Genomic DNA, 24,563 nt, shown 5'->3' on the forward strand with positions numbered 1-24,563 from the left:
CCGCGCCCGCCACTAGGAAAAGGAAGGGGGCGGGCCCTGCGCGAGGCATTTTGGGAACGCGTGGTATTCTGGGAGCGCGGGACCCGCCATTCACTCGCTCAACGCCTTCGCAGTCGCCAAGAGTCACCTCCGCACCAGAAAGGAAGAGGAGACCGGAACCGGTGAGGAGAGGCCGGGGGCGGGCGAGGGTAGGCCGAGGTACCCGCGAGGAGCCGGGGACTGGAGGAGGACGCGCTGCCGGGAAGCTTTGCGGGGCTCGGGGAGGGAGAAGAGCGGGAAGCCTGGCCATCGAAACATGAGCGTCGCCTCACTAGCGCCTGGGAGTGAGTTCGTTAGCTTTTCCCCAAAGTACATGCTCTTCAGTTTCTATACCTCTCCAGGCCGGTGTTTTTTGAATCATTCAGGTAATGGTCTTGAGATCATTTCTGACTGATTGCCTCCTTCCCCCAAATCCTACCTGGGTGATCCTTTTCAAAGCCCTTTGCATCTCAGCCTCCATCCCCCTTTCAGACACTGGTCCCTTCATGCTTTCTACACTGTTACACAAGTTTTTATCAAGTTTCCCTGCTTCTAAATCGTGTTCGATTCATTTTGTAAGTGCGGATGCCTTTCCATCGGATAATTCCTATACTGCCGTGGTTCCCCCACTGCGTTCAGCATAAAATCCACACTCCTAAGGCTCCGCACCAGGGGAGCCTGTCTTTCCCAACTTCTCCTGTTCCTTTTCCTCTCTTGATGTGCCCATCTTGGAACGGAAAAAGTCCACTGCTTTTCCCTTTCAATTAGGTCAAGTCGGGCTCTTGCCCTGATTATGTTTTTCCTCCAAGATAAGCATTTCCTGCTTGTAGCACATTGTCACTTTGTGAACATTTTGCTATTTTCTCTTTAGCCTTGATGGTGAAGTAGGTGGAGGGTCAGAGAGCAGTTAATGGGTTGAATTAAATGCACTGCCTCTTCTCGATTTGCCTGGATCTTTTGGTCTGTATCTGCACTGCTTAGTGCCTACTGCATTGGGCTCTTGAAACGTGGCTGATGTGACTGAGGGACTGAATTTTCTATTTTAATTTTATTTCACTTTAATTGAGTTTAATTTCAGTAGCTGCATGCAGACAGTGGCTACTGCCTTGGACAGCTCAGGTCTGCGTCATAGGTTCTCCAAGAGATGTTACCTACAACTGAGGGTTGACAAATATACATGCATTTCAACCTTCTCTTCTCCAACACACAGTATTGGGGAACACATAGTTATTTGATGAAAAGTAAGCGATCTACAGTGGGAGGGAGATGGGAGGAACTTTTCATTCCCATTAGCTTTCCCTTTAGCTCCCCTGTTCCTCCCCACCCACATCTTGCATGTGTTTGCCAGATAGGTCCTTCAAGCTAGGAATTAAGCTACTTTTTTCTGTAAAAAATAATAATAATAATAACAAACGCACCTTTGGCATCTTGTCTAAGTTTTGTGTAGTTTCAGGCCTTGAGGGCGTGGTGTTTGCCACATGCCTTCTTGGGCTCTGAAAGGTGAACTAACTGTTGTCTCTCTCACTGTAGAACTCTCTTCCTGCCGAGATGTCTATTGGCGTGCCGATTAAAGTCCTGCATGAGGCTGAGGGTCACATCGTGACATGTGAGACGAACACTGGTGAGGTGTATCGAGGGAAGCTCATTGAAGCGGAGGACAACATGAACTGCCAGGTATCCTGCTTTGCACTTGAGGCTGTGGGGGAAGCTTGAGCCTGTGCCTTGGAGGACAGAAAGATGGTGGCTGGGGGTCTTTTTGAAGTTCTCATTCAGCAGTTATTTACCGAGTGCCTAATGTGTGCCAGGCACTGCTACAGGTACTGGGGATGTGAGTAGAAATAAGAGCCATTCGGAAGTTTGGAATATTTAACTTTGTTCTTTGTGTCTCCCAATCCCATAATCATTTTCTCCCATATTTTGGGGACCTGTTTAAGAAAAGTGACACTACCTTCAAGAGGACCATCGGGTTCGGGGCCACTGTTCATTTACCCCATATGTTTGCATAGTGCTTTGCAGTTAGCAGAATCTTCCGCTCACATATTGTGTTTATTGCCATTTTTCTTGGGGGAGGCATCTCATTTGATTGCATTTATAGCAACTACCTTGTGAGGTAAGCAGGTTTGGTGATAGTTTCATCATCCATAAGATAGGAAGAATAGGGGACTTCCCTGGTGGTCCAGTAGTAAAGAATCCGCCTTACAATGCAGGGAATGTGGGTTCGATCCCTGGTCAGGGAACTAAGATCCCACGTGCCATGGGGCAACTAAGCCTGAGTGCTACAACTACTGAGCTTGCATGTCTAAACTAGAGCCCATGTGCCGAAAACTACAGAGCTCACGTGCTCTGGAACCCGTGCGCCACAACTAGAGAGAGAAAAGCCACAACGAAAGATCCCGCATGCCGCAACTAAGAACCAACGCAGCCAGAGATAAATAAAATAAATAAATAATAAACCTTAAAAAAAAAAGATAGGAAGAATAAGATTAAAGGACTCATCTACTGAACGTCACTGTTAATAAATGTTGGAGCCACTTCTTGATGTGGTGCCCTTCCCGTGGCACAGCATTGCTTTTTGTTAATAGTCAGGTGGATTTGTATGGCATCGCTTTACAAAGTGTAACATAATTTCTCCTTAAGAGCTTGGACTTTGGAATCAGATGTGGCTTTGAATTCTGATTGACCTTGGGCATGTTAATCACCTCAGTTTTCTCATCTGTAAAATGAGAACAGAATTAGTTCTGCAAGAGATTGACTGGGAAAGCTAACAATAAAGGGTAAAGGAGAGGGAGCAGGAGAGCTTTCAGTCTGGGGTGCTGGTCTGACACTGGGGAAAGGAGAGAGGAAAGGAAGGAGGGTTGAGTAGGAATGTATCTCTGAGGAAGTCTCAGCCAGGCAAAGGAAGGTTTCTCATTGGAAGAGTCTAGCATGGGGCACAGGTGGCCTGGCGCTATACCCCCACTGTGGTCAGTCATTGGCTGGCAGCCTGACAAGAGAGTGGCTTCAGGGTGAATGCTGTGGTGGATCCCAGTCCGAGCAGTGCACTCCTAAGACTGCCACTGGGGTAATACCCCCACCCCAGGGCTGTTCTGAAGATCAGATGAGAGAGAGAGAGAGAGAGAGTGTGTGTGTGTGTGGGGCGGGGGGGGGCAACTAGCTCAGCGCCTTGCACATTGTAAATGTCAACATATGGTACCTGTTGATATTTTCTAGGTGAGAAAACTGAAGGTCAGAGAGGTGAGGTGACTTACCCAAGGTCATATTGCAGGACAGGTGTCCTAAGTATCCATTGTTTCACAGGGTTCATTGGTTTATTTGTGATTTCTCTGTAGCTTTGAGCATCCTCTTCCTGCCAGGTTGACCAGCTGGGGGTTCCCTCGTGTTTGGGGAAATAGACATCTGTTGACTGCAGGTTTCTCTCCTCGGTGTTAACGCCACAGAGGTGGGTGGGTGGCCTCTCTGCAGGTCTGGTGGGGCCAGGCCTCCTTTGCCTTCATGAGGTATGGCTGTCATAGGTCCAGTCCTCTGGCTGAAGGCATCCTCATCCATTTTAAGGTGCTTCAGTTTGGTGAGTAGAATGCAAGACTAGGATGGGAATCTTCGTCTGTTTATTCAGCTGTTTATTTGGATAGCTTCCTGAGTTTGCAGAGCTTCAGACTTCCCATCTATAACGTGAAGGTAAGGTGTCTGACCGGGTGCCCTTGGTGTTCTCTCTAATGGTAGCCAGTGTGAAGTAAAGCACACAGACCCTGTGATGGATCTGGAATCATTGCAGCCTGCCACCTGGTATGACTTGTCGTGAGCTTTGGACCTCCCTCACCCTCTGTTCCCTCCTTTCTAAATCAGGGATAAAAATAGCACCTCAGCCTGAGGACTGTAGTGCAGGATAAATGAGCCGTTGCGTGTCAGACAGTGGGGGCCTGCCACCTCCTTCCACCTGTGTTAATCTGCTAGGGCTGCCATAACAGAGTCCTATGCTGGGTGGCTTAAACAACAGAAATTTATTCTCAGGGTTCTGGAGGCTAGAAGTTCGAGATCAAGGTGTTGCAAGGTTGGTTCTTCTGAGGGCCATGAGGGAAGGATCTATTCCAAGCCTCTCTCCTTGGCTTATAGATGGCTGTGTTCTTCCTTTATCTTCATGTGGTCTTCCCTCTGTGTGTGTCCGTATCATAATCTCTTCTTATAAGGACATAAGTCATATTGGACTAGGGCCCAGTTACCTCTGTAAAGATCCAGTCTTGAAATACAGTCATGTTGGTGGGGGCTAAGACTTCAATATATGAATTTGGGGGGTGGGTACAATTCAGCCTGTTACCCTGCCCATGCCAAGATTCGAGGCCTCACGGGGTATAGCGAAACCTGGCGCGTTGGATAGACCCCAGCAGGCTGTGGTGGAGCTGAGCCCACTGTGATGAGCACCCAGCACAGTTGACTCACATGTCCCCGGGCTGGGAGGCCGATGGTGCCTGCTGTTCTCCTTTCTTCCTAGTCCCAGTAAGTGTGCCCTTTGGGGATGAGAGTGTCCTCTTGGCTCTCTCTCTGCTTGTTCTTTGCTAGAGGGCAGCTGGAGTTCAGTGTTCGCCATTTGATGTTGGGTTTTAATAACATTTTCTATTATAAAAATGGTGTGGGGGACTTCCCTGGTGGCGCAGTGGTTAGGAACCTGCCTGCCAATGCAGGGGACACGGGTTCGAGCCCTGGTCCAGGAAGATCCCATATGCCCCAGAACAACTAAGCCCATGTGCCACAACTACTGAGCCTGTGCTCTAGAGCCTGCGAGCCACAACTACTGAGCCCGTGTGCCTAGAGCGCGTAACAAGAGAAGCCACCGCAATGAGAAGCCCATGCACCGCAACGAAGAGTAGCCCCCTCTCACCGCAACTAGAGAAAGCCCACACGCAGCAACGAAGACCCAATGCAGCCAAAAAAATAAGTAAATAAAATTTAAAACAAAAAAAGATTTTTGAGGAAGACCAAAGTGAATAGTTGTTTTTTCGTGGGAAATTATATGTGATTAAATTAAAAAAAATATTTTTCTTACCTTAAAATGACAATCATGTGTTAAGCTTGTGATCATAAAGCACAGTAAATGTTATTTTTTAAAAAGAGAGTAAGGGGCAAATCCAAAATTTCATTATCTTTAAAGTGACGTAATTCCTAGACATTTTGGTGGGGGAAAAGTGATAGTTAATAGATTCTGCAGAAATGATGCTTTGGGGGCTTTGGCATGATCACCCTGTCAGTGACAGGACTATTTGAACTTTTTTCTTGGCTGTGGCACAATGGTCTGTGGAAAAATCTACCTAGATGTTTCTTCTGAGCTATTTGAGAGTGGATTGCAGTCATCATACTCCTTTATTGCATAATATGTTGTGTATATCTGTGTATATTTCCTCTTACTGTATCCATAGTACAGTTATTCAAGAACTCCAAGATTGAGTCAGTACTTTAACCTGCAGTGTATCCAGTTTCTACAGGTGCACAGTGTGTCCTTTATGGCCGTGTAGTCCTCTCTGCCTCCTGGGTTTAGTTGTCAACTCATTTGATGCTTCTTTAGTCTGGGACGGTTCCTCCAAGTTTGTTTTTCACACCATTGATGATTCTGAAGACTAGAGGCCAGTTATTTTGTTAGAATGTCCCTTGATTGGGGTTTCTCTGATGCTTCTTCCTAATTAGATTTGGGTTATGCTTTTATGGGCTGTTATTGTGTGATTTTTGTCTCCTCAGAGGGTCAGTCAGGCCTAAACACCTGTTTGCCCCTTGTTTGCAATGTTAACCTTGATCTTTTGGTTAAGGTGTTATGTGGTCTCTCCACTGTATGTTCCTTTTCCTTTTGTAACTAATGAGAATTTTGTGGGGAGGTTCTTTAAGTAAATACCTTGTGAGTATTCTGTTCCTCATTATTGTCCCATTCCTCAGCCCCATTTAGCTTCCCGTGAAGATTCTTGCTTGAATCTTTTTACTATTACGGTTGCAAAGAATAATTTTTGTTTTTCCTCCATCATTCTTTCTGTATTTATTGGGTCTGCTGTATGGAAGTGCATTCCCTTACCCCCCATTTATCCATTCATTTACTATCAATATAGGCTCATACTGTCAATATGTTTTGTTAAGGGTGTTACAATCCATTGCTGTCAATGTTTATTTTGATGTTCCAGTTATCCCAGATTTGACCAGTAGGAGCCTCTCAGGCTGACTCCTGTGTCCTTTGGTGTGTCCTGGTCATTTTGGGGGAGCACATCCCTACCTTCTGGTATAAGATGCTTGTTACAGGCTCATCTTTTACCTTCCCTAACCCAGCTCTGGAATCAGCCATTTCTTCAGGAGCCTTGCTTTCTTTTAGGTTGGGAGTAGAATTTAGAAACCAAACTCTAAATTCTACTGGGTGCTGTTAAGTATTTTGAAGTCTTAGTTTAACTTGTCAAACTAGGACCTGTCTCCAAATGGCTGTGTGCTTAATAGTGCCAGAAGGTTCTGTTCATTGCATGCACATTCTGTGCCAGGTACTATGCTGGGGTTTTACATACAATAGGTCCTTGAATCATTACAGGACCTCTCTGAGGACAAGCTTCCAGATGCCCAGGGTGACCAAGCATGGAAGGAGCCAATCTAAACCCAAGTGTCTGACTCCCAAGTCTGTGAACTTGGCGACAGTCTCTAAAATGAGGCCTAGAGTAAACCTGTTGGATCCCATTGCCTCTGAAAGCATCAAGCCCTCAGTTCTGACTGTCAGGTTCCAGACAGGAAAATGAGGATGGTGGGACAGGGAGGGGGTGAACATCTGCTGGCTGCTCGCCATGTGCCCCACAGCTGGGATGCTGTGACCGACTATCCTTGGCCACCCAGCACTCTCCACCCCGGCCCCAGACATGTGGGTAATGAGTACAGAGACGATCTGTACTAAGATCTTCTCTCCCCAAAGTGTCATTGCAGTTGGGCACCTGGCTTATGCCATCTGTGTTTCATTGTGGCTGTTTGGGAGAGTTGAATGGACGGGGTGTTCCTGCCTGACTTTCATTTAAACCGAGTTCACACAAGTTGCTGCCTTTAGCTCATGATGCGAGCGCAGCTCGGGCTTGTTGACAAGCTGTGTACCCGGCGGAGGGATACACGGCACGGCCATTTCTCTGCTGGTGCCGTGGAGAGAGCGCGAGGCAGCGGCCCGCCTGGTTCCTAGGCTGTAATAGGACTAGGGATGCTGGGCTCTTTCTTGCTTCAGCCCAGGTGGACACGTGCCGTTTGTGAGAGCACTCAGTGTAAGTGTTGTTGATCTTCCGTAACAGCCTCTGTCAGGGATTCTCAGAGAGGGTTGGGGAGGCAGTGACAGAGGAGGGAGTGAGATGTACCAGGATGTGCTGGAGGGGAGGCGGCTTGGCAGCTGCAGGGCAGCCTTAGAGCGTGTTTGATCTTTCTGCCGCTGGGCGCTCATGCAGAGGCCACGGGGGCCAGTTAACACTTGAAGAAAAGAGCAAGTCAGGCTGAGGTGACAACAAGCAGCAGAAATTGGGGAGCCAGCACACCTCTCTCCCATGTAGGCTTGACCCATTCTGAATAAATTGTAGTCCTTTTCCATCCAGAAGGCTGGTAAAATAAGCTGCTTTATCTGATAAACGTGGTGCCTGTTGAGATTGGCACTGGCAGGTTTGTGTCACGTTCCCACGCCCGGCCAGTATCCTGGCTGGATTCTCCTCTAAGCCCCCCTTCATCCCCCACCCCCCATCCCATGGTTGACGCATTCATCTGTCCGAAGTGCCGCCCTAGCCCTGTCTGCCCTGCCTCTATCCACAAACTTGCATGGCCCCATAGTCTCTGAGGTGACGACCCTGCCCTCAGTCCCAGTTCCTCTGCTCCATGTCCTGTCTGGTCTTTGTGTGAACTCTCGCCTCACACCTGTCCTGTATTCTGAGCCATTCGTGCAGGCACTGCCACCCCCACTTCTCAGTCCCTGTCACCCAAGCCAGAGGGGCTCTGTCTCACTTACTCGAGTGTGTCCCCTGGGAGGTCAGGGACCGCATCTGGTGCACGCTCGTAACCCTCATGGCGCCTTTGCAGTCCATGTGCTGGGCAGATACGGGAGGGGACACAGGGTTTGGACAAGCAATTCTAAGCCATTTCAGTTAGTTTATCACGTGCTGGTGGGAGAGCGAGGATGGCAGAGTTGGGGCTCTGGGGGCCAGTCCAGGCATTTGAATCAGGAGCCCCTGCCTTCTGGCTGTTGGACCTTGGACAAGTGCCTTAGTTTTTTTATCTTTAAAAATGGGAAATCTTGGGCTTCCCTGGTGGCGCAGTGGTTGAGAGTCCGCCTGCCGATTCAGGGGACACGGGTTCATGCCCCGGTCCGGGAAGATCCCACATGCCGCGGAGCAGCTGGGCCTGTGAGCCATGGCCGCTGAGCCTGCGCGTCTGGAGCCTGTGCTCTGCAACGGGAGAGGCCACAACAGTGAGAGGCCCGCGTACCACAAAAAAAAAAAAAAAAAGGTGTGTGGGGGGGAAATCTCATACTGTTAGGACCATCTCTGTGAAGTGCTGAGCACAGTCCCTGGCGCACACAATAGGCCCTCTGGAGTTCCCCCAGCTTTACTTAGTGATGTGAGTTTCTGCATTTCTGGACTCCCCTCTTTGCCAAGGCTTGTCTTCACGTACCCTGCTCTCCACTGGTGCTGTTGGCCTTTACTCATGAGCCGGTGGTTCCCTTCCAGATGTCCAACATCACAGTCACATACAGAGATGGCCGAGTGGCACAGCTGGAGCAGGTGTACATCCGTGGCAGCAAGATCCGCTTTCTGATTTTGCCTGACATGCTGAAAAACGCACCCATGTTAAAGAGCATGAAAAATAAAAACCAAGGCTCGGGGGCCGGTCGGGGAAAGGCTGCTATTCTGAAGGCCCAAGGTAGGTGCTCCTCGTGCACTGGTTGTGACATGTGGGTGTGTCGTGTACCTTTTAGAAATGCCCTGTTGTTGTTGGGGCATGGGGGTGGACCTGACCTGAGCCACTCCATACCCACTGCCACCCCTTTTCCCTGCAGTCTTGGGGGGTCCAAGTGCCCTGCCTTCTCTGTCTTCCTCACCTGATCCCATTCACAGGAGCTATGCAAACTCCAAAGTGGCTCCTTAGAAAGAAGATGGGGACTTAAATGAAAGAGTAGATAAGTCTCCTATAATGACTCTCTAGGAGGCCCTTTGTTTTCAGAAATTCTGGGGTGTCTGGGGGAAGCTTGCCCTGGCCTAGTTTGCTGACTAGAGGCACTGTGGTGTTGATTAGCTGACTCCTAAAGCAATGGGATAATAGTTCCTCTTGAGGCTGGGAATGTCTCCTGATACGCAATATAAATAAGGGAAATGGGGGGGGGGATCCACTTTCAGATAAGTAAGCAGTTTTGAGCCATCTTTACCCATTAAAGGGGGCTGACTTCATTTTCAAAACTTCTTACATTTGAAAATAAGTCCTTCCTTTACCACTTTCCAAAAGTGGGACTAGCCTTTTCCCGGTGACTTGGTCTGACCTCTTTTCTTGGTTAGCCCAACCAGAGTTTTGTATGTGGGTCCTGAAAAGTTCTGCCATGTTGATTAGCTAAGAAAGCAAATGCAGTCGCTAGGAACTGTCTTAGTATTTATTGGTAAAAGGCTTTACAGTGCAGGAAAGTCACCAGCGTCTCTGTCAGTATCTTTAGCTGCAGTACATATGTTGAGTTTAAAGACTCAGTAGAGTAACCCTTTAAAATGCCCTCCAGAAAAACTGATCAGAGAATCTCCTTGCCCTTCCTGGAAGAGAGATAGTTGTGGGGAGATGGGACCAAAGCTCTGGACCTTTGTCCTGGAGAAGGATATTGTCACCTGTTCTTCAAAGCCACTGGTCTCCTAGAACCTTTGGGTCACAGAGAACAGCAGTCTTTATGTGGGGAGTGGTTTTGGTTTTTCCCCCCATTCCAAAATATTTCACACCTGCAGAATAGCTCGAAGAATAATAAAACCCCTCACCCAGATTTAATAGATATTAACATTTAACATCTGTTTGTTTCAGAATTTTAAGTGTGAATTAAATGCATCTGTCATGTTTTATTAGCTCACCCTGGGCCAGCTCTGAGAAGTCACCTTGTCTATGGTTCCCATACTGGGTCCCCAAACCACCTTTGCCACAAGGCCTTGCCTCTGGTGGGGAACAGTGCTGGGCTGGAAGGCAGGAGTCCAGGGCTCTCCAGCTCTGATGCCAGGCACCTGCCCCTCCCAGGGTCTCTGTTTACCCCGTGAAATGTGACGGGGTGAGCGTGGTGCTGGACGGGGTGGCCTTTCAGTCCCCTTCCTGGGCCATGTCCTAGGGCTCTGGCTGCTCTGTGATATGAGTCCTTACTGACTTGGCCTTGTCCTTTCTCTTCCCCACCTTGTAGTGGCCGCAAGAGGGAGAGGACGTGGAATGGGACGTGGCAACATCTTCCAGAAACGAAGATAAATTTATCTTGGACAGAACTTTGCCCTTATTTTTTTCTTTTAGGTTATCTGGGTCAGGGGGTGCGTGCGTATGTATATGTCCTAGGTTATCTTTTGACATCTTTTTCTTTAGATCTGGGTAAATGTTAAACTAAATAATTGTGGTGGGTTTTTCTCTTTTTGAGAATATAAGGACTGTGTGTTCATTTTGTAGTTTTTTTTTTGTGTGTGTGTGTGTGTGTTTGCTTTGGCAGCAGGTTAAACTTTCACACCCTGGGAGATGTCCTGCTTTTTTCCAGTTTGAAGTAGCATAGTTACTGATAAGAGCATAAGCTGCTGTTCCAGGCCAGTTGCTGGTTAAGCCCTTGGAACAACTCCGAGGGTGCACAGATTGCCTCGTTTGTCGGCACGGACATTCATGCAGCACTTGTTCAGGCAGCCTTTGTGGGCGCACCATCAGCTCAGCTTGAACAACACAACACACGTGGTCATGGTCTGTGAAAAAAACCTAATACTGTGACCTTGTAGCCTGGAAACCCCAGTGACTCAGCATTTAGCAAAAGTAATCCAATATTAAAAGGTAATTCAGGGCTTCCCTGGGTGGCACAGTGGTTATGAATCCGCCTGCCAACGCAGGGGACACGGGTTCCATCCCTGGTCCAGAAAGATCCCACATGCCGCGGAGCAACTAAGCCCGTGCCACAACTACTGAACCTGCGCTCTAGAGTCTGTGTGCCACAACTACTGAAGTCTGCGCGGCTAGAGCCCGTGCTCTTCAACAAGAGAAGCCGCCACAATTAGAAGCCTGTGCACCGCAAAGAAGAGAAGCCCCCGCTTGCCGCAACTAAAGAAAGCCTGCGCACAGCAATGAAGACCCAACACAACCAAAACCAAATTAATTAATTAATTTTAAAAAATGATCCTGATGTGTCAGGACTTTAAAAATAATGGAGAGGGGGCTTCCCTGGTGGCGCAGTGGTTAAGAACCCGCCTGTCAATGCAGGGGACGCGGGTTCGAGCCCTGGTCCGGGAAGATCCCACATGCCACGGAGCAACTAAGCCCGTGCGCCACAACTACTGAGCCTGTGCTCTAGAGCCCGTGCTCCACAATAAGAGAAGCCACCGCGATGAGGAGCCCGTGCACCGCAACGAAGAGTAGCCCCCGCTCGCCGCAACTAGAGAAAGCCCGCGCGCAGCAACAAAGACCCAACGCAGCCAAAAATAAATAAATTAAATTTTAAAAAAACCCAGAAAACTAAAAATAGCACTACCATATGATCTAGCAATCCCACTGCTGGGCATACACCCTGAGAAAAACATAATTTAAAAAGATACATATGTCCCAAAGTTCATTGCAGCACTATTTACAATAGCCATGACATGGAAGCAACCTAAATGTCCATCAGCAGATGAATGGATAAAGAAGATGTGGTACATATATACAACGGAGTATTAGCCATAAAAAGGAACGAAACTGGGTCATTTATAGTGATGTGGATGAACCTAGAGTCTGTCATACAGCTTGAAGAAAGAGAAAAAAAGTATATCGTTCATTAACGCATACATATCGAATCTAGAAAAATGGTACTGATGAACCTATTTGCAGGGTAGGAGAAGAGACGTGGACATTGTTCCACGAGCGGGGGCCACTCTTCATCACGGTGTGTGGGCTTCTTATTGCAGTGGCTTCTCCTGTTGCAGAGCACGGTCTCCAGGCACACAGACTTCAGTAGTTGTGGTTCGCGGGCTCTAGAGCACAGGCTCAGTAGCTGTGGCGCACGGGCTTAGTCGCTCCACAGCATGTGGGATCTTCCTGGACCAGGGCTTGAACCCGTGTCCCCTGTGTTGGCAGGCAGATTCCCAACCACTTCACCACCAGGGAAGCCCCTATTTTTAGTTTTTTAAGGAACCTCCATACTGTTCTCCATAGTGGCTGTATCAATTTACATTCCCACCAACAGTGCAAGAGGGTTCCCTTTTCTCCACAACCTCTCCAGCATTTATTGTTTATAGATTTTTTTGATGATGGCCATTCTGACCAGTGTGAGGTGGTACCTCATTGTGGTTTTGATTTGCATTTCTCTAATAATTAGTGATGTTGAGCATCTTTTCATGTGTTTGTTGGCCATCTGTATCAAGCAGAGATTTTCTAGTAAGCTTTGTCTTGTGGTTATGACACAACCACGTGGTGACAGACCTTGTTTCATTCCTGTAATAACTCGAGGACAGTGAGCATCATTGAGTCTGTCAGCTAACAGGACCGTTCCCCCCGAGAGCAGCCCCTGTGTTGTGTCTCTTGCTCCCCCACCCCCAGCTCCTCTGATATGTTTGGATGCAGTGTGGCCAGTGACCCAACAAGCAGTGCTGCTCCAGTGGAGGGTTTCCTGCACGTGGGGTGGTTTCCAGTGAACTCACTGTGGAAGGGAGTTAATTTGTTTTAGATGTGAACAAGAGTTAACTTGTTTCTGATAAGAAAAGAAACATGCACATTGAGTTACACATAGAGTGGGTTTCTTTCAGGTAGAAGTTATGATACCCATAGTGCCCTGTCTGGAATACTCTCCCCCTTCCCCTTGATTTAGACATTGATTTATTGGCTTCTTAATTGAGCCTCCTGAATTAGTAATATAGTGAGTTAGAGCAGTGGTTTCCACATCGGCTAGAGATCTTGTTAGAAGTGAAGGTTGCACAGCACCACCCCTAGAGGTGCCTATTACTTGGTCTGGAATTTGAACCCAGAAATCTGCATTTTAAACCATGCCCTTGCCGCCACGACTCCATGATTCTAATTCGGTATATCCAAGGTCACATTTTGACCCTGGTCTAGAGTGTCTTATTTTATGTAAGCGCTACATTTTTTAATTCTGATTTTTGGCTGCACCACACGGCTTGTGGGATCTCAGTTTCCTGACCAGGGATTGAACCCGGGCTCTCAGCAGCTGAGTCCCAAACTGGACTGCCAGGGAATTCCCTGGAAGTTTTATAAAACAATAAAGAAGATTAACCTAAAACATAGAGCTTTATAAACAGTTTTATATCTTGCACTTTAGAAAAAAATCAGTTACTCACATTGAAAGAGCAAATAGTTCTGAGAGGCTTATTATGAAAAACAACAGCCCTCCTGCCCTGTCTGACCCTCTCCCCCATTTCCCCTGCTTCTGGGGAGTCCCTTTCAACTCTTGGCTGGTTGTTTGTATTTGCCTCCATGTCTCAATTTAAACCTGTTTGTATGGCTACTCCTTGATATTTCGTTTTAGGCATTTATCTTTCAGCTTCTCCTTCCTCCTGCCCACCATGCATGGGCTCCCCATCACCCATCTCCCTGATATTATAATTCTGGTTAGATCATATTCAGTATTTATGTTATTAGGGCTGGGCATTTAAATCACAGCTGAGCCAGGTGGTAGACTAGGTTACTTTCCTGCAGAACTAACTTTTTCCTAGAATTAATTCACTTACATTCTTATTGGCTTAATTTTCTGTCAACTTGTCACTGGTTTAACCTCAGACTTCTCTGTAGACATTAATACATCATCTATTTGATCAGTTTCTTCTTGATTGGCCCCACTCTGGACTGGCTTTCCTTTGTGCCTAAGGTATTGCCGTTATCATGGACTTTCCTCTGTTGAATCTCCTGTTGTTTGTGTAACCTTTTCCTGTCATGGTTTATTACCTCGTCCAGTAGAGACCTGCTGTAGAAGGGGTGCATGGGAAGTAATTTTTTTAGAGACGTTGCATGTCTGAAAGTGTCTTGTTCTCTCATACTCGACTGAGTATGAAATTCTAGGTTGGTGTTCGTTTTCCTTTAGAATTTTGAAGGCATCGTTACTTTTTCATCTAGCATCTTGTGTTGATGTGGAGATGTCTGAGACCGTTCTGAGTGCTGACCTTTGTATGTGACTCTCCCTTCTGTTGCCAGTGTTCTGAGATTCACACTGACGTGCCTTGGCAAAGGTCTATTGGTGCATTGTGCTAGGCTCTTGCTGAACCTTTTCAGAATGGACTTTAATCCTTCATTTCTGGGAAACTTTCTTGAATTACTTGTTAATGATTTCCTACCTTTGGTTTTCTGATTTTGCTTTCTGGAATTCCTGTTATTCAGATGTTGGATCTCCTGGACTTACCTATTTTTCTCCTCTTTTCTCTCCTTGCCTCCCCTATCCCCCATTTTCTTGTTTTTTGACCTCCTTTGTAGATTTCCCCAAGTTGATTCTCTGAAGCTTCATTTTTCTTTTTTTTTTTTTAATTTTTAAATTTTATTTATTTTTTGGTTGCATTTGGTCTTTGTTGCTGTGTGCAGGCTTTTTCTAGTTGCGGCGAGTGGGGGGCTACGCTTGTGGTGCATGGGCTTCTCATTGTGGTGGCTTCTCTTGTTGTGGAGCACGGGCTCTAGGCGTGCAGGCTCAGTAGTTGTGTCTCGCAGGCTCTAGAGTGCAGGCTCAGTAGTTGTGGTGCACGGGCTTTGTTGCTCCGTGGCATGTGGGATCTTCCCGGACCAGGACTTGAACCCATGTCCCCTGCATTGGCAGGCAGATTCTTAACCACAGCGCCACCTGGGAACACCAGTCCTGTTTTTTTGTTTTTAATAGGACCTTGGGACTTCCCTGGCGGCCCAGTGGTTAAACTCCATGCTTCCACTGCAGGGGGCACGAGTTCGAACCCTGGTTGGAGAACTAAGATCCCACATGCCACACAGCACGGGCAAAAAAAAAATATGACCTCATTCCAGGGTTGCAATATCTTCCTATCTCTGAGGACGTTAATTAATATGCTGTGTTGGGCTTCCCTGGTGGCGCAGTGGTTGAGAATCCACCTGCCGATGCAGGGGACACGGGTTCGTGACCCGGTCCGGGAAGATCCCACATGCCGCGGAGCGGCTGTGCCCGTGAGCCATGGCCGCTGAGCCTGCGCATCCGGAGCCTGTTGCTCTGCAACGGGAGAGGCCACAACAGTGAGAGGCCTGCGTACCACCAAAAAAAAAAAAAAAAAAAAAAAAAAATGCTGTGTTGAAGCTTTCATCTCCTGCGTGATGTTTTCTTACCCCTTTCTGTTTTAGTCTTTCGTGTTACAGACTTTCCTTAGCTGCCTGGCAATCATTGGTAGTCTACTTACGTTTAAGAGCAGGGTATTAAAAAGAATATATGTTTGTAAGGTGACCTGATTGGACTTTTTTGAGTAAATCTCCAATGTCCGTATCTTTAGGACTTTCCTCTTGGGCTGGTCAGATTCCTTGGAGAAACCTTCAGTCTTGTCAGGTGGGTTCACCTTGAACTGCTGGCCTACTGGGAGCTCAGTGGGGGAAGAGGACTGGGTATTTTCAGCACTCATGTCCAGATTCACTTCATCTTCCAGGTCTCTGGGAAGGCTTTCTAGTCCAGAAACCTTCTAACCTCCTCTGGAGAGTAAGCATCCAACTTTTTGCCAGAGTTGGGAAGGGGCAGTCTCAAGATCATATGAAGGTCTGAATATTTAAGCACATTCTCTCTTTTTAAAAAACATGTCTTTCGGGCTTCCCTGGTGGCGCAGTGGTTGAGAGTCCGCCTGCCGATGCAGGGGACACAGGTTCGTGCCCCAGACCGGGAGGATCCCACATGCCATGGAGCGGCTGTGCCCGTGAGCCAGGGCTGCTGAGCCTGCGCGTCCGGAGTCTGTGCTCCGCAACGGGAGAGGCCCGCGTACCGCAAAAAAAAAAAAAAAAAAACATGTCTTTCCTTTGAAAACATACGACTTTAACATTGAAAACCACTTGGCACGGTAAAGAAGATACAGAACAAAGGATGATGTCATAGAAAGATAACTAGACCAAGACTTAAGAGATGGATTCTGGCTCTGACTACCTCCACTACCAATTCTGTCTAGGCCTCTGGTTTGTTATCTATACAAGGGAGGGTTTAGACTCAGTTGATTCATTGATACTGTCTCAGCTTCTATACTCACCTGCTGAGTATTTCATAACCTTTTTAAAAAAATAAAGTCAAAGCACACAGGATTTTTTTCTGCTTCTGGCCAAGATGGAGGTAATTGCCTAGACTTACCCTCATGCCTGAAAAAAAAATCAAAACTCAGGACATTGAAGGAGAGAAATCCCTGAGAGATGGGAAACAAATAAGGTGAGCTTACTGCCTTGTGAGAGTTTCCAGGCTATGACACAGGGGGAACCACTAGGCTCTCTGGTTTGAGGAGACAGCTCGGGTTCATAGTACAGAACAGCAGGAGAAAAAAGCTGCATAGAGGACCCAGGAGGTCTGCAGAAGATCCCTCTTGAATATTCAGAATACCGATCAGCATACAAGTGTGAGGAAACAGGATGGGGAAGGAACCATCAAAAAGGATTATAACAGTGTGTTCCCACCGGCCAGAGAAAAACTCAACTCACAGGATAGTGGATAGACTATTATACCAAGAATTTTATTTTAATCAGGTATAGTAAGGTGACAGACATGGAGATGACTTCCTTGAAAGAAGAGTTTATTACAATTCTCAAGAGCAGGGAGCATGCCATGCCATGCGGGGTCACACGAGGAAACATCAGGTGGGTCAAGAGGCAGGAGTGAAAGGAGAGCATGGCCCAGAAGCTCTGTTATGGTTTCCACGGGGAAAGCATGGGTGAGGCAGCGTAGACCAGTTTGAGTAAGTCTAGAATTGGATAATTTAAACCAATCAGAGGGCTCTGAGCCATAGGGGTAGTCTGCAGTTATGTGGTACCTGGCCCTGTGGTGATTTATAGCAGGGCAGATAATGGCTTGGCGTGTGAGAGTTAAACGTCGTTGCGGGTAGACTTTGAGTTGGTTAGTTTTTATGTGAAAGGTATACTGTGCAGGCAAATTGTTTACTATCTCTAGGAAATAACTAACTTTAGGAGGGGCAGTCTCTCCAGGATGAGCAAGGCCCCAAGATGTCAAAGCACCATTTAAAAATTTTTAAAACATTCAATAGGGGCTTCCCTGGTGGCGCAGTGGTTGAGAGTCCGCCTGCCGATGCAGGGGACGTGGGTTCGTGCCCCGGTCTGGGAGGATTCCGCGTGCTGTGGAGTGGCTGGGTCCGTGGGCCATAGCCGCTGAGCCTGCACGTCCGGAGCCTGTGCTCCGCAGCGGGAGAGGCCGCGGCAGTGGGGGGCCCGCGTACCGCAAAAAAAAAAAAAAAAAAAATCAATAAAAAAACATTAAACACGAATAATACAAAAATATGATGTATTTTAAGACAAGTATCCAGGAAAGTCTTGCATCATAAATGAACTATTAGCCCTAGATTGAGCATTGCTCTGGACCCAGCTAACAAATCATAAAAACAGGACTTGAAAGGATCAAGCTGTTTCCAGGTCAGTTAGCTGTATTCTAGAACAAAGCCCAAAAAGATTTATAGGAACATAAAAACATCTAGCACCCTACAAAGTAAAATTCACAATGTCTGGCATCCAGTCAAAGATTACCAGGCATGCAAAGAGGCAGGAAAGCACAACCCGTAATAAGAATAATCAAAACATTCAAAACTGACACAGATGTTAGAAGTAGCAGAGAAGGACATTAAGACGGTTGTTTTTTTGTTTTGTTTTTATAAATTTATTTATTTATTTTTGGCTGTGTTGGGTCTTTGTTGCTGTGTGCAGGCTTTCTCTAGTTGCGGCGAGCGGGGGCTACTCTTCATTGCGGTGTGTGGGCTTCTCATTGCGGTGGCTTCTCTTGTTGTGGAGCACGGGCTCTAGGCATGTGGGCTTCAGTAGTTGTGGCAGGTGGGCTCAGTAGTTGTGGCACACAGGTTTAGCTGCTCCATGGCATGTGGGATCTTCCTGGACCAGGGCTTGAACCTGTGTCCCCTGCATTGGAAGGTGGATTCTTAACCACTGCGCCACCAGGGAAGCCCAAGACGTTTGTTTTAACTCTTTCATATATTCAAAAAGTTAAGTAGAAACAAGTACAATCTAAAAAGAAGGACGAGGGAGTTCTTTGGTAGTCTAGTGGTTAGGACGCAGCACTTTCACTGCCGTGGCCTGAGTTCAATCCCTGGCTGGGCAACTGAGATCCCGCAAGCCATGCAGCACAGCCAAAATAATAATAATGAAAACAAAAAGAAGGACGAGGGGGTGTAATAGGAGGAGAAAGGAGAAGGAAAAGAGAAAGAGAAACTTCTCATTGAACTGCTATAGCTGGATGGGATTCACAGCAGATTAGACATTACAGAAGAAAAACTCAATGAACTTTAAGACATAAGCTATAGAAACTATCCAAGGTGAAACACACAGAAAAAAAGAATTTGCAAAAGAAAAGAGCTTTGGGACAACTCCAAGTTTCCTAATATATGGGTAGTTGGAGTCCCCAAAGGAGAGGTGATGAGGGGACAGAAAAAGTACTTGAAGTAATAATGGCCAAAAACTTTCCTAACTGGATGAAAACTATAAACCCACAGATCCCAAAAGCTAAATGAACTCCAAGCACAAGAAAATGACACCAAGGCATATAAAGCCAGTGGTGAAGAGAAAAATTCCAAAAAGCAGCTGGAGAAAAAAAAATGTTAGAGGAACAAAGATAAGGATGACATTTCTCATTGGGAACCATGCAAACGTGAAGACAGTGAAGCAACAACTTCAAAGTATTGACAGAAAAAATTATCAATCTAGAATTCAATACCTGGGGGGGGATAAATCTTTTTAAGATTAAGGCAAAATAAAATGTTTTCAGACACACAAAGGCTGAAAAAAATTCATCACAGGAGGCCTGCTATACAAAAAATGGTAAAGGACATCCTTCTAGAAAAAGGAAAACTAGACCAGATGGAAATCTGGATCTACACAAAGGAATGAAGATTGTGTTATGGCGCTTATGACATGTAGAAGTAAAATGCGTGACAATATTAGCATAAAGGCCAAGAGGGGAAAATATATACTACCGTAAATTTCTTATATTAGAAGTGGTATATTACTTGAAGTCTATGATAATTAAAAAATGTATAATATAAACCCGAAAGCAACACTAAAATAACAAAGAATTATGCCAACATTCAAATATCCAACAGCTGATGAATGGGTAAACAAAAGTGGTATATCCATACAATTAGAATATTATTTAGCCATTAAAAGGAATGAATTACTGACACACGCTACAACATGGATGAATTTTGAAAACATGGTAAGTGAAAGAAGACACAAAAGGCCACATGTTGTACGTTTCCATGTATATGAAATGTCCATAATTGGCAAATTCATAGACACAAAGCAGATTAGTGATTGCCAGAGATTGGGGGAGGGGAGAATACGGAGTGCCTGCTTAATGGATATGGGGTTTCTTTTTGGGGTAATGAAAATGTTCTGTCATTAGATAGTGATGATGGTTGCACAACATGGAGAATGTACTAAAAACAACTCAATTGCACACTTTAAAATGGTTAACATGGGGCTTCCCTGCTGGCGCAGTGGTTGAGAGTCCGCCTGCCGATGGAGGGGACACAGGTTCGTGCCCTGGTCCAGGAAGATCCCACATGCCGCGGAGCGGCTGGGCCCGTGAGCCATGGCCGCTGAGCCTGCGCTCCGCAACGGGAGAGGCCACGACAGTGAGAGGCCCGCGTACCGCAAAAAAAAAAAAAAAAAGGTTAACATGAAGAATTTTACATTATGTGGATTTTACTTCAATAAAAAGTTAAGCCAACAGAGGAGACTTATGATGGATTTATAAATAAATAATTGTACCAAAATAAGGCAGAAAAAGAAAAAGAGGAACAAAGAACAGATGGGGGCTTCCCCGGTGACGCAGTGGTTAAGAATCCACCTGCCGATGCAGGGGACACGGGTTTGAGCCCTGGGCCGGGAGGATCCCACATGACACGGAGCAACTGAGCCCATGCGCCACAACTACTGAGCCTGTGCTCTGGAGCCTGTGAGCCACAACTACTGAAGCCCGCATGCCACAACTACCTAAGCCGGCACGCCTAGAGCCTGTGCTCCACAGCAAGAGAAGTTACCACAATGAGAAGCCCACGCAACAAAGAGTAGCCCCGTCTCACTGCAACTAGAGAAAGCCCGCGTGCAGCAATAAGGACCCAACACAGACAAAAATATATAAATACATTTAAAAGAACAGATGGGATAAATAAAAAATAAATAGCAAGATAGTAGGCTTAAGTCTAACCATATCAATAATCACAGTAAATGTAAATGGTATAAACACTCTAATTAAAAAGCAGAGATTGTCAGATTGGATTAAAAAAGCAAAACCCAACTACATGCTACCTACAAGAAACACTTTATTATTTATTTGTTTATTTTTGGCTGCGTTGGGTCTTCTTTGCTGCACATGGGCTTTTTCTAGTTGCAGTGAGTGGGGGCTACTCTTCGTTGCGGTGCCTTGCCTGGGCTTCTCATTGTGGTGGCTTCTCTTGTTGCGGAGCACAGGCTCTAAGCACGCGGGCTTCAGTAGTTGCGGCATGTGGGCTCAGTAGTTGTGGCTCACAGGCTCTAGAGCGCAGGCTAAGTAGTTGTGCATGGGCTTAGTTGCTCTACAGTATGTGGGATTTTCCCAGACCAGGGATCGAATCTGTGTTCCCTGCATTGGCAGGCAGATTCTCAACCACTGCGCCACCAGGGAAGTCCAGAAACACTTTAAAGACATAAATAGTTTAAAAGTAAAAGGATGGGAAAGAATACCATTGCTGACACTAGCCAAAAGAAAGCTGGAGTAGCTATATTAATATCAGACAAGTAGGTTTCAGGGATAATGAAGGTTATTTCATAATGATGATAGGGTCAGTTAATCAAGGAGCCATAACAATCTTAAACATTTATGCACCTAATAATAAAGCTTCAAAATACATGAAACAAAAAATGGATAGAAACAGACAAATACAAGTACAGTCAGAGTTCAGTTCTCCTCTCAATAATTGATAGACCAAGTAAGCAGAAAATCAGCAAGGATATAGTAGACTTGAACAACGTGGTAAGTCAACTTGACTTTGATTAACACAGGACACCCAACAATAGTAGAATACACATTCTTCTCAAGTGCACACAGAACATTGATCAAGATTCAAAAGGCTTCAAGCCATATTATGTTGTCTGACCACACTATAATTAAATTAGAAATCATTTATCACAAGGATCCTTGGGAAATCTCTAAATATTTGGAAACAAAATAACACACTTCTAAGTAACCCGTAGATCAAAGAAGAAACCAAAAGAGAAATTGGAAAGTAGTCTGTACTGACTTGAAAATGGAAACACAACATATCAGAATTTGTGGGATGTCACTAAAGCAGAACTTAGAGAAGTAATTGATAGCACTACCCACTAAAGAATGTCACTAGACATTCGGCTCCACAAGGATTGAATATAAGCCACTGCAGCCATTGACCTTCCACACACCCTGAAAAGAGTTCAGGACAGAGATCAGGAATGAGGCACTCTGTGCTCTGGGAAAACTGGCAGAACAGACCATAAGATAGATATTTTCAGGAGAAATTTTTTATGAACCTGGATTCTTGCATCTTCCCTTAGAAAAGCACTAAATCATTAACTAAGATTTCCATTCCTTGTGACTAGCAGCAACCTTCTACTGAGATGTGTGCTTGGTTGCACCTACCCGCTTTGCCAAAATCACATATGTACTGACCTCTCCCCTTACCTCTTCTGAACAGTTTCTTGAGCTATCTGAGAGGCTCTCTCCCAGGCTACAGTCCTCAGTAAGACACTGGATAAACTCCACTCACAGCTTGTACATTGTGCGGTTTTGTTTTTGTTTTTTTAAGTAGCAGTAAACACCTATATTAGGAAAAAGGCAAGGTCTCAGGTCAATGATCTCAGCTATATTAATATCAGACAAGAAGATTTCATGGGACTTCCCTGGCAGCACAGTGGTTAATAATCCGCCTGCCAATGCAGGAGACATGGGTTCGATCCCTGGTCTGGAAAGATCCCACATGCCACGGAGCAACTAAGCCCGTGTGCCACAACTACCGAGCCTGTGCTCTAGAGCCTGCGAGCCACCACTACTGAAGCCCGCGCACCTAGAGCCTGTGCTCCACAACAAGAGAAGCCACTGCAATGAGAAGCCCACGCACCACAACAAAGAGTAGCCCCCACTCTCCACAACTAGAGAAAGCCCGCACACAGCAACGAAGACCCAATGCAGCCAAAAATAGATAAATAAATAAATTTACAAAAAAGAATCTGCCTGCCAGTGCAGTGGATGCGGGTTCCGTCCCTGGTCCGGGAAGATCCCACATGCCGCGGAGCAACTAAGCCTGTACACCACAACTACCGAAGCCCGTGAGCCCTAGAGCCCGTGCGCCACAACTACTGCGCTCGCATGCTGCAATTACTGAAGCCCACGTGCCTAGAGCCCGTGCACCGCAACTCGAGAAGCCACTGCAATGAGAAGCCCACGCACCACAACAAAGAGTAGCCCCCACTCGCCACAACTAGAGAAAGCCCGCACACAGCAACGAAGACCCAATGCAGCCAAAAATAGATAAATAAATAAATTTACAAAAAAGAATCTGCCTGCCAGTGCAGTGGATGCGGGTTCCGTCCCTGGTCCGGGAAGATCCCACATGCCGCGGAGCAACTAAGCCTGTACACCACAACTACCGAAGCCCGTGAGCCCTAGAGCCCGTGCGCCACAACTACTGCGCTCGCATGCTGCAATTACTGAAGCCCACGTGCCTAGAGCCCGTGCACCGCAACTCGAGAAGCCACTGCAATGAGAAGCCTGCGTACTGCAACGAAGAGTAGTCCCGGCTCACTGCAATTAGAGAAAGCCCGCGCGCAGCAAGACACAACGCAGCCAAAAAAAAAAAAAATTCTAGAGGGAATTCCCTGATGGTCCAGTGGTTAGGAATCTGTGCTTTCAGTGCCGCGGCCCGGGTTCAATCCATGGTTGGAGAACTAAGATCCCACAAGCTGCCCCCTCCCCAAATAATCTAGAAAAAGAAATTTGAAGTAAGTGGAAGAAAACAAGTAAGGATCTAAGTGGGTATCAATGAAATAGAAAACTATAGAGAATAATCAGTGAAACCAAAAGATGATTCTTTAACAAGATCAATAAAATTGATAAATCTCTAGCCAGAGTGCTCAGGCAATGAGGGCAAAAAAAGAGGAAGACAAAATTACCAATCTCAGGGATGAGAGTGGTGACTGCTACAGATTCCACAGATATTAAAAGAGAATGTTACAGGGAATTCCCTGGCAGTCCGGTGGTTAGGACTCCGTGCTTTCACTGCCAAGGGCCTGGGTTCAATACCTGGTCAAGGAACTAAGATTCTGCAAGCTGTGCGGCACGTCCAAAAAAAAGAGAGAGAGAATGTTATGAACAACTTCATGTCAACAAATTCCACAACTTAGATGAAATGGACAAATTCCTTGAAAGATCCAAAATACAAACACTCTCTCAAGAAGTAATAGCTAACCTGAAAAGCCCTACATTTATTAAAGAAATTGGAATTGTAGTTGAAAACCTTCCCACAAAGAAAACCTTAGGCTTGTGTGCCTTCACTGAGGAATTCTATCAAATATTTAAGGAGGAAATAATATCAATTTTACACAAACCGTTCCCAAAAAATTTAAGAGAAGGGAATACGTCTCACCTCAGCTCATTCTATGAGACCAGCATTACCCTGACACCAAAACCGGGCAAAGATATTACAAGAAGAGAAAAACATACTGAGATATCACTACCCAAGAGAAAAGGAAATATCTGTTCATGCAAAAACTTGTACATGATATTCATAGCAGTTTTATTTGTAATAGCTAAACACTGGAAACAACACAAATGTCCACCAACAGGTGAGTGAATTGTGGTACATCCATCCAGTAGAATGCGACTCGGCAATTAAAAGGGACTATCGATACATGCATCACTGTGGGAGTCTCAATTATGCTAAGTGAGAGAAGTCATATAAAAAGGAGTACACCCTGTATGATTCCATATATCTAAAACTAGAAAATGCACACTAATCTATAGAGACAGAAAGCAGGTCAATTGTTGCTTGGGGAAGGAGGGGAAAGGGACAGTGGGAGGGAGACATTGCCAAGGGGCACAAGGAGACTTTTGGGTGTGACAGATACGTTTACTTCATGGATTTATACACAAGTCAGAATGCGCCATGTAGCACAATTTCAACTTGTAACACTTGGGATGT

At 46.1% G+C, this 24,563-nt stretch overlaps 1 protein-coding gene across 1 annotated transcript; it reads left to right on the plus strand.

Moving 5' to 3' along the window:
- Positions 1–27: 27 nt before the first annotated feature.
- Positions 28–10,648, plus strand: SNRPD3 (small nuclear ribonucleoprotein D3 polypeptide). The gene is made up of 4 exons (XM_004319068.4): positions 28–161; positions 1,549–1,692; positions 8,715–8,907; positions 10,403–10,648. The coding sequence occupies exons 2-4, from the start codon at positions 1,567–1,569 to the stop codon at positions 10,462–10,464; spliced, it is 381 nt and encodes a 126-aa protein (XP_004319116.1). The 5' UTR covers positions 28–161; positions 1,549–1,566; the 3' UTR covers positions 10,465–10,648.
- Positions 10,649–24,563: the final 13,915 nt, after the last annotated feature.

Source organism: Tursiops truncatus, chromosome 13, assembly GCF_011762595.2.
Source record: "Tursiops truncatus isolate mTurTru1 chromosome 13, mTurTru1.mat.Y, whole genome shotgun sequence".
NCBI lineage: Eukaryota > Metazoa > Chordata > Mammalia > Artiodactyla > Delphinidae > Tursiops > Tursiops truncatus.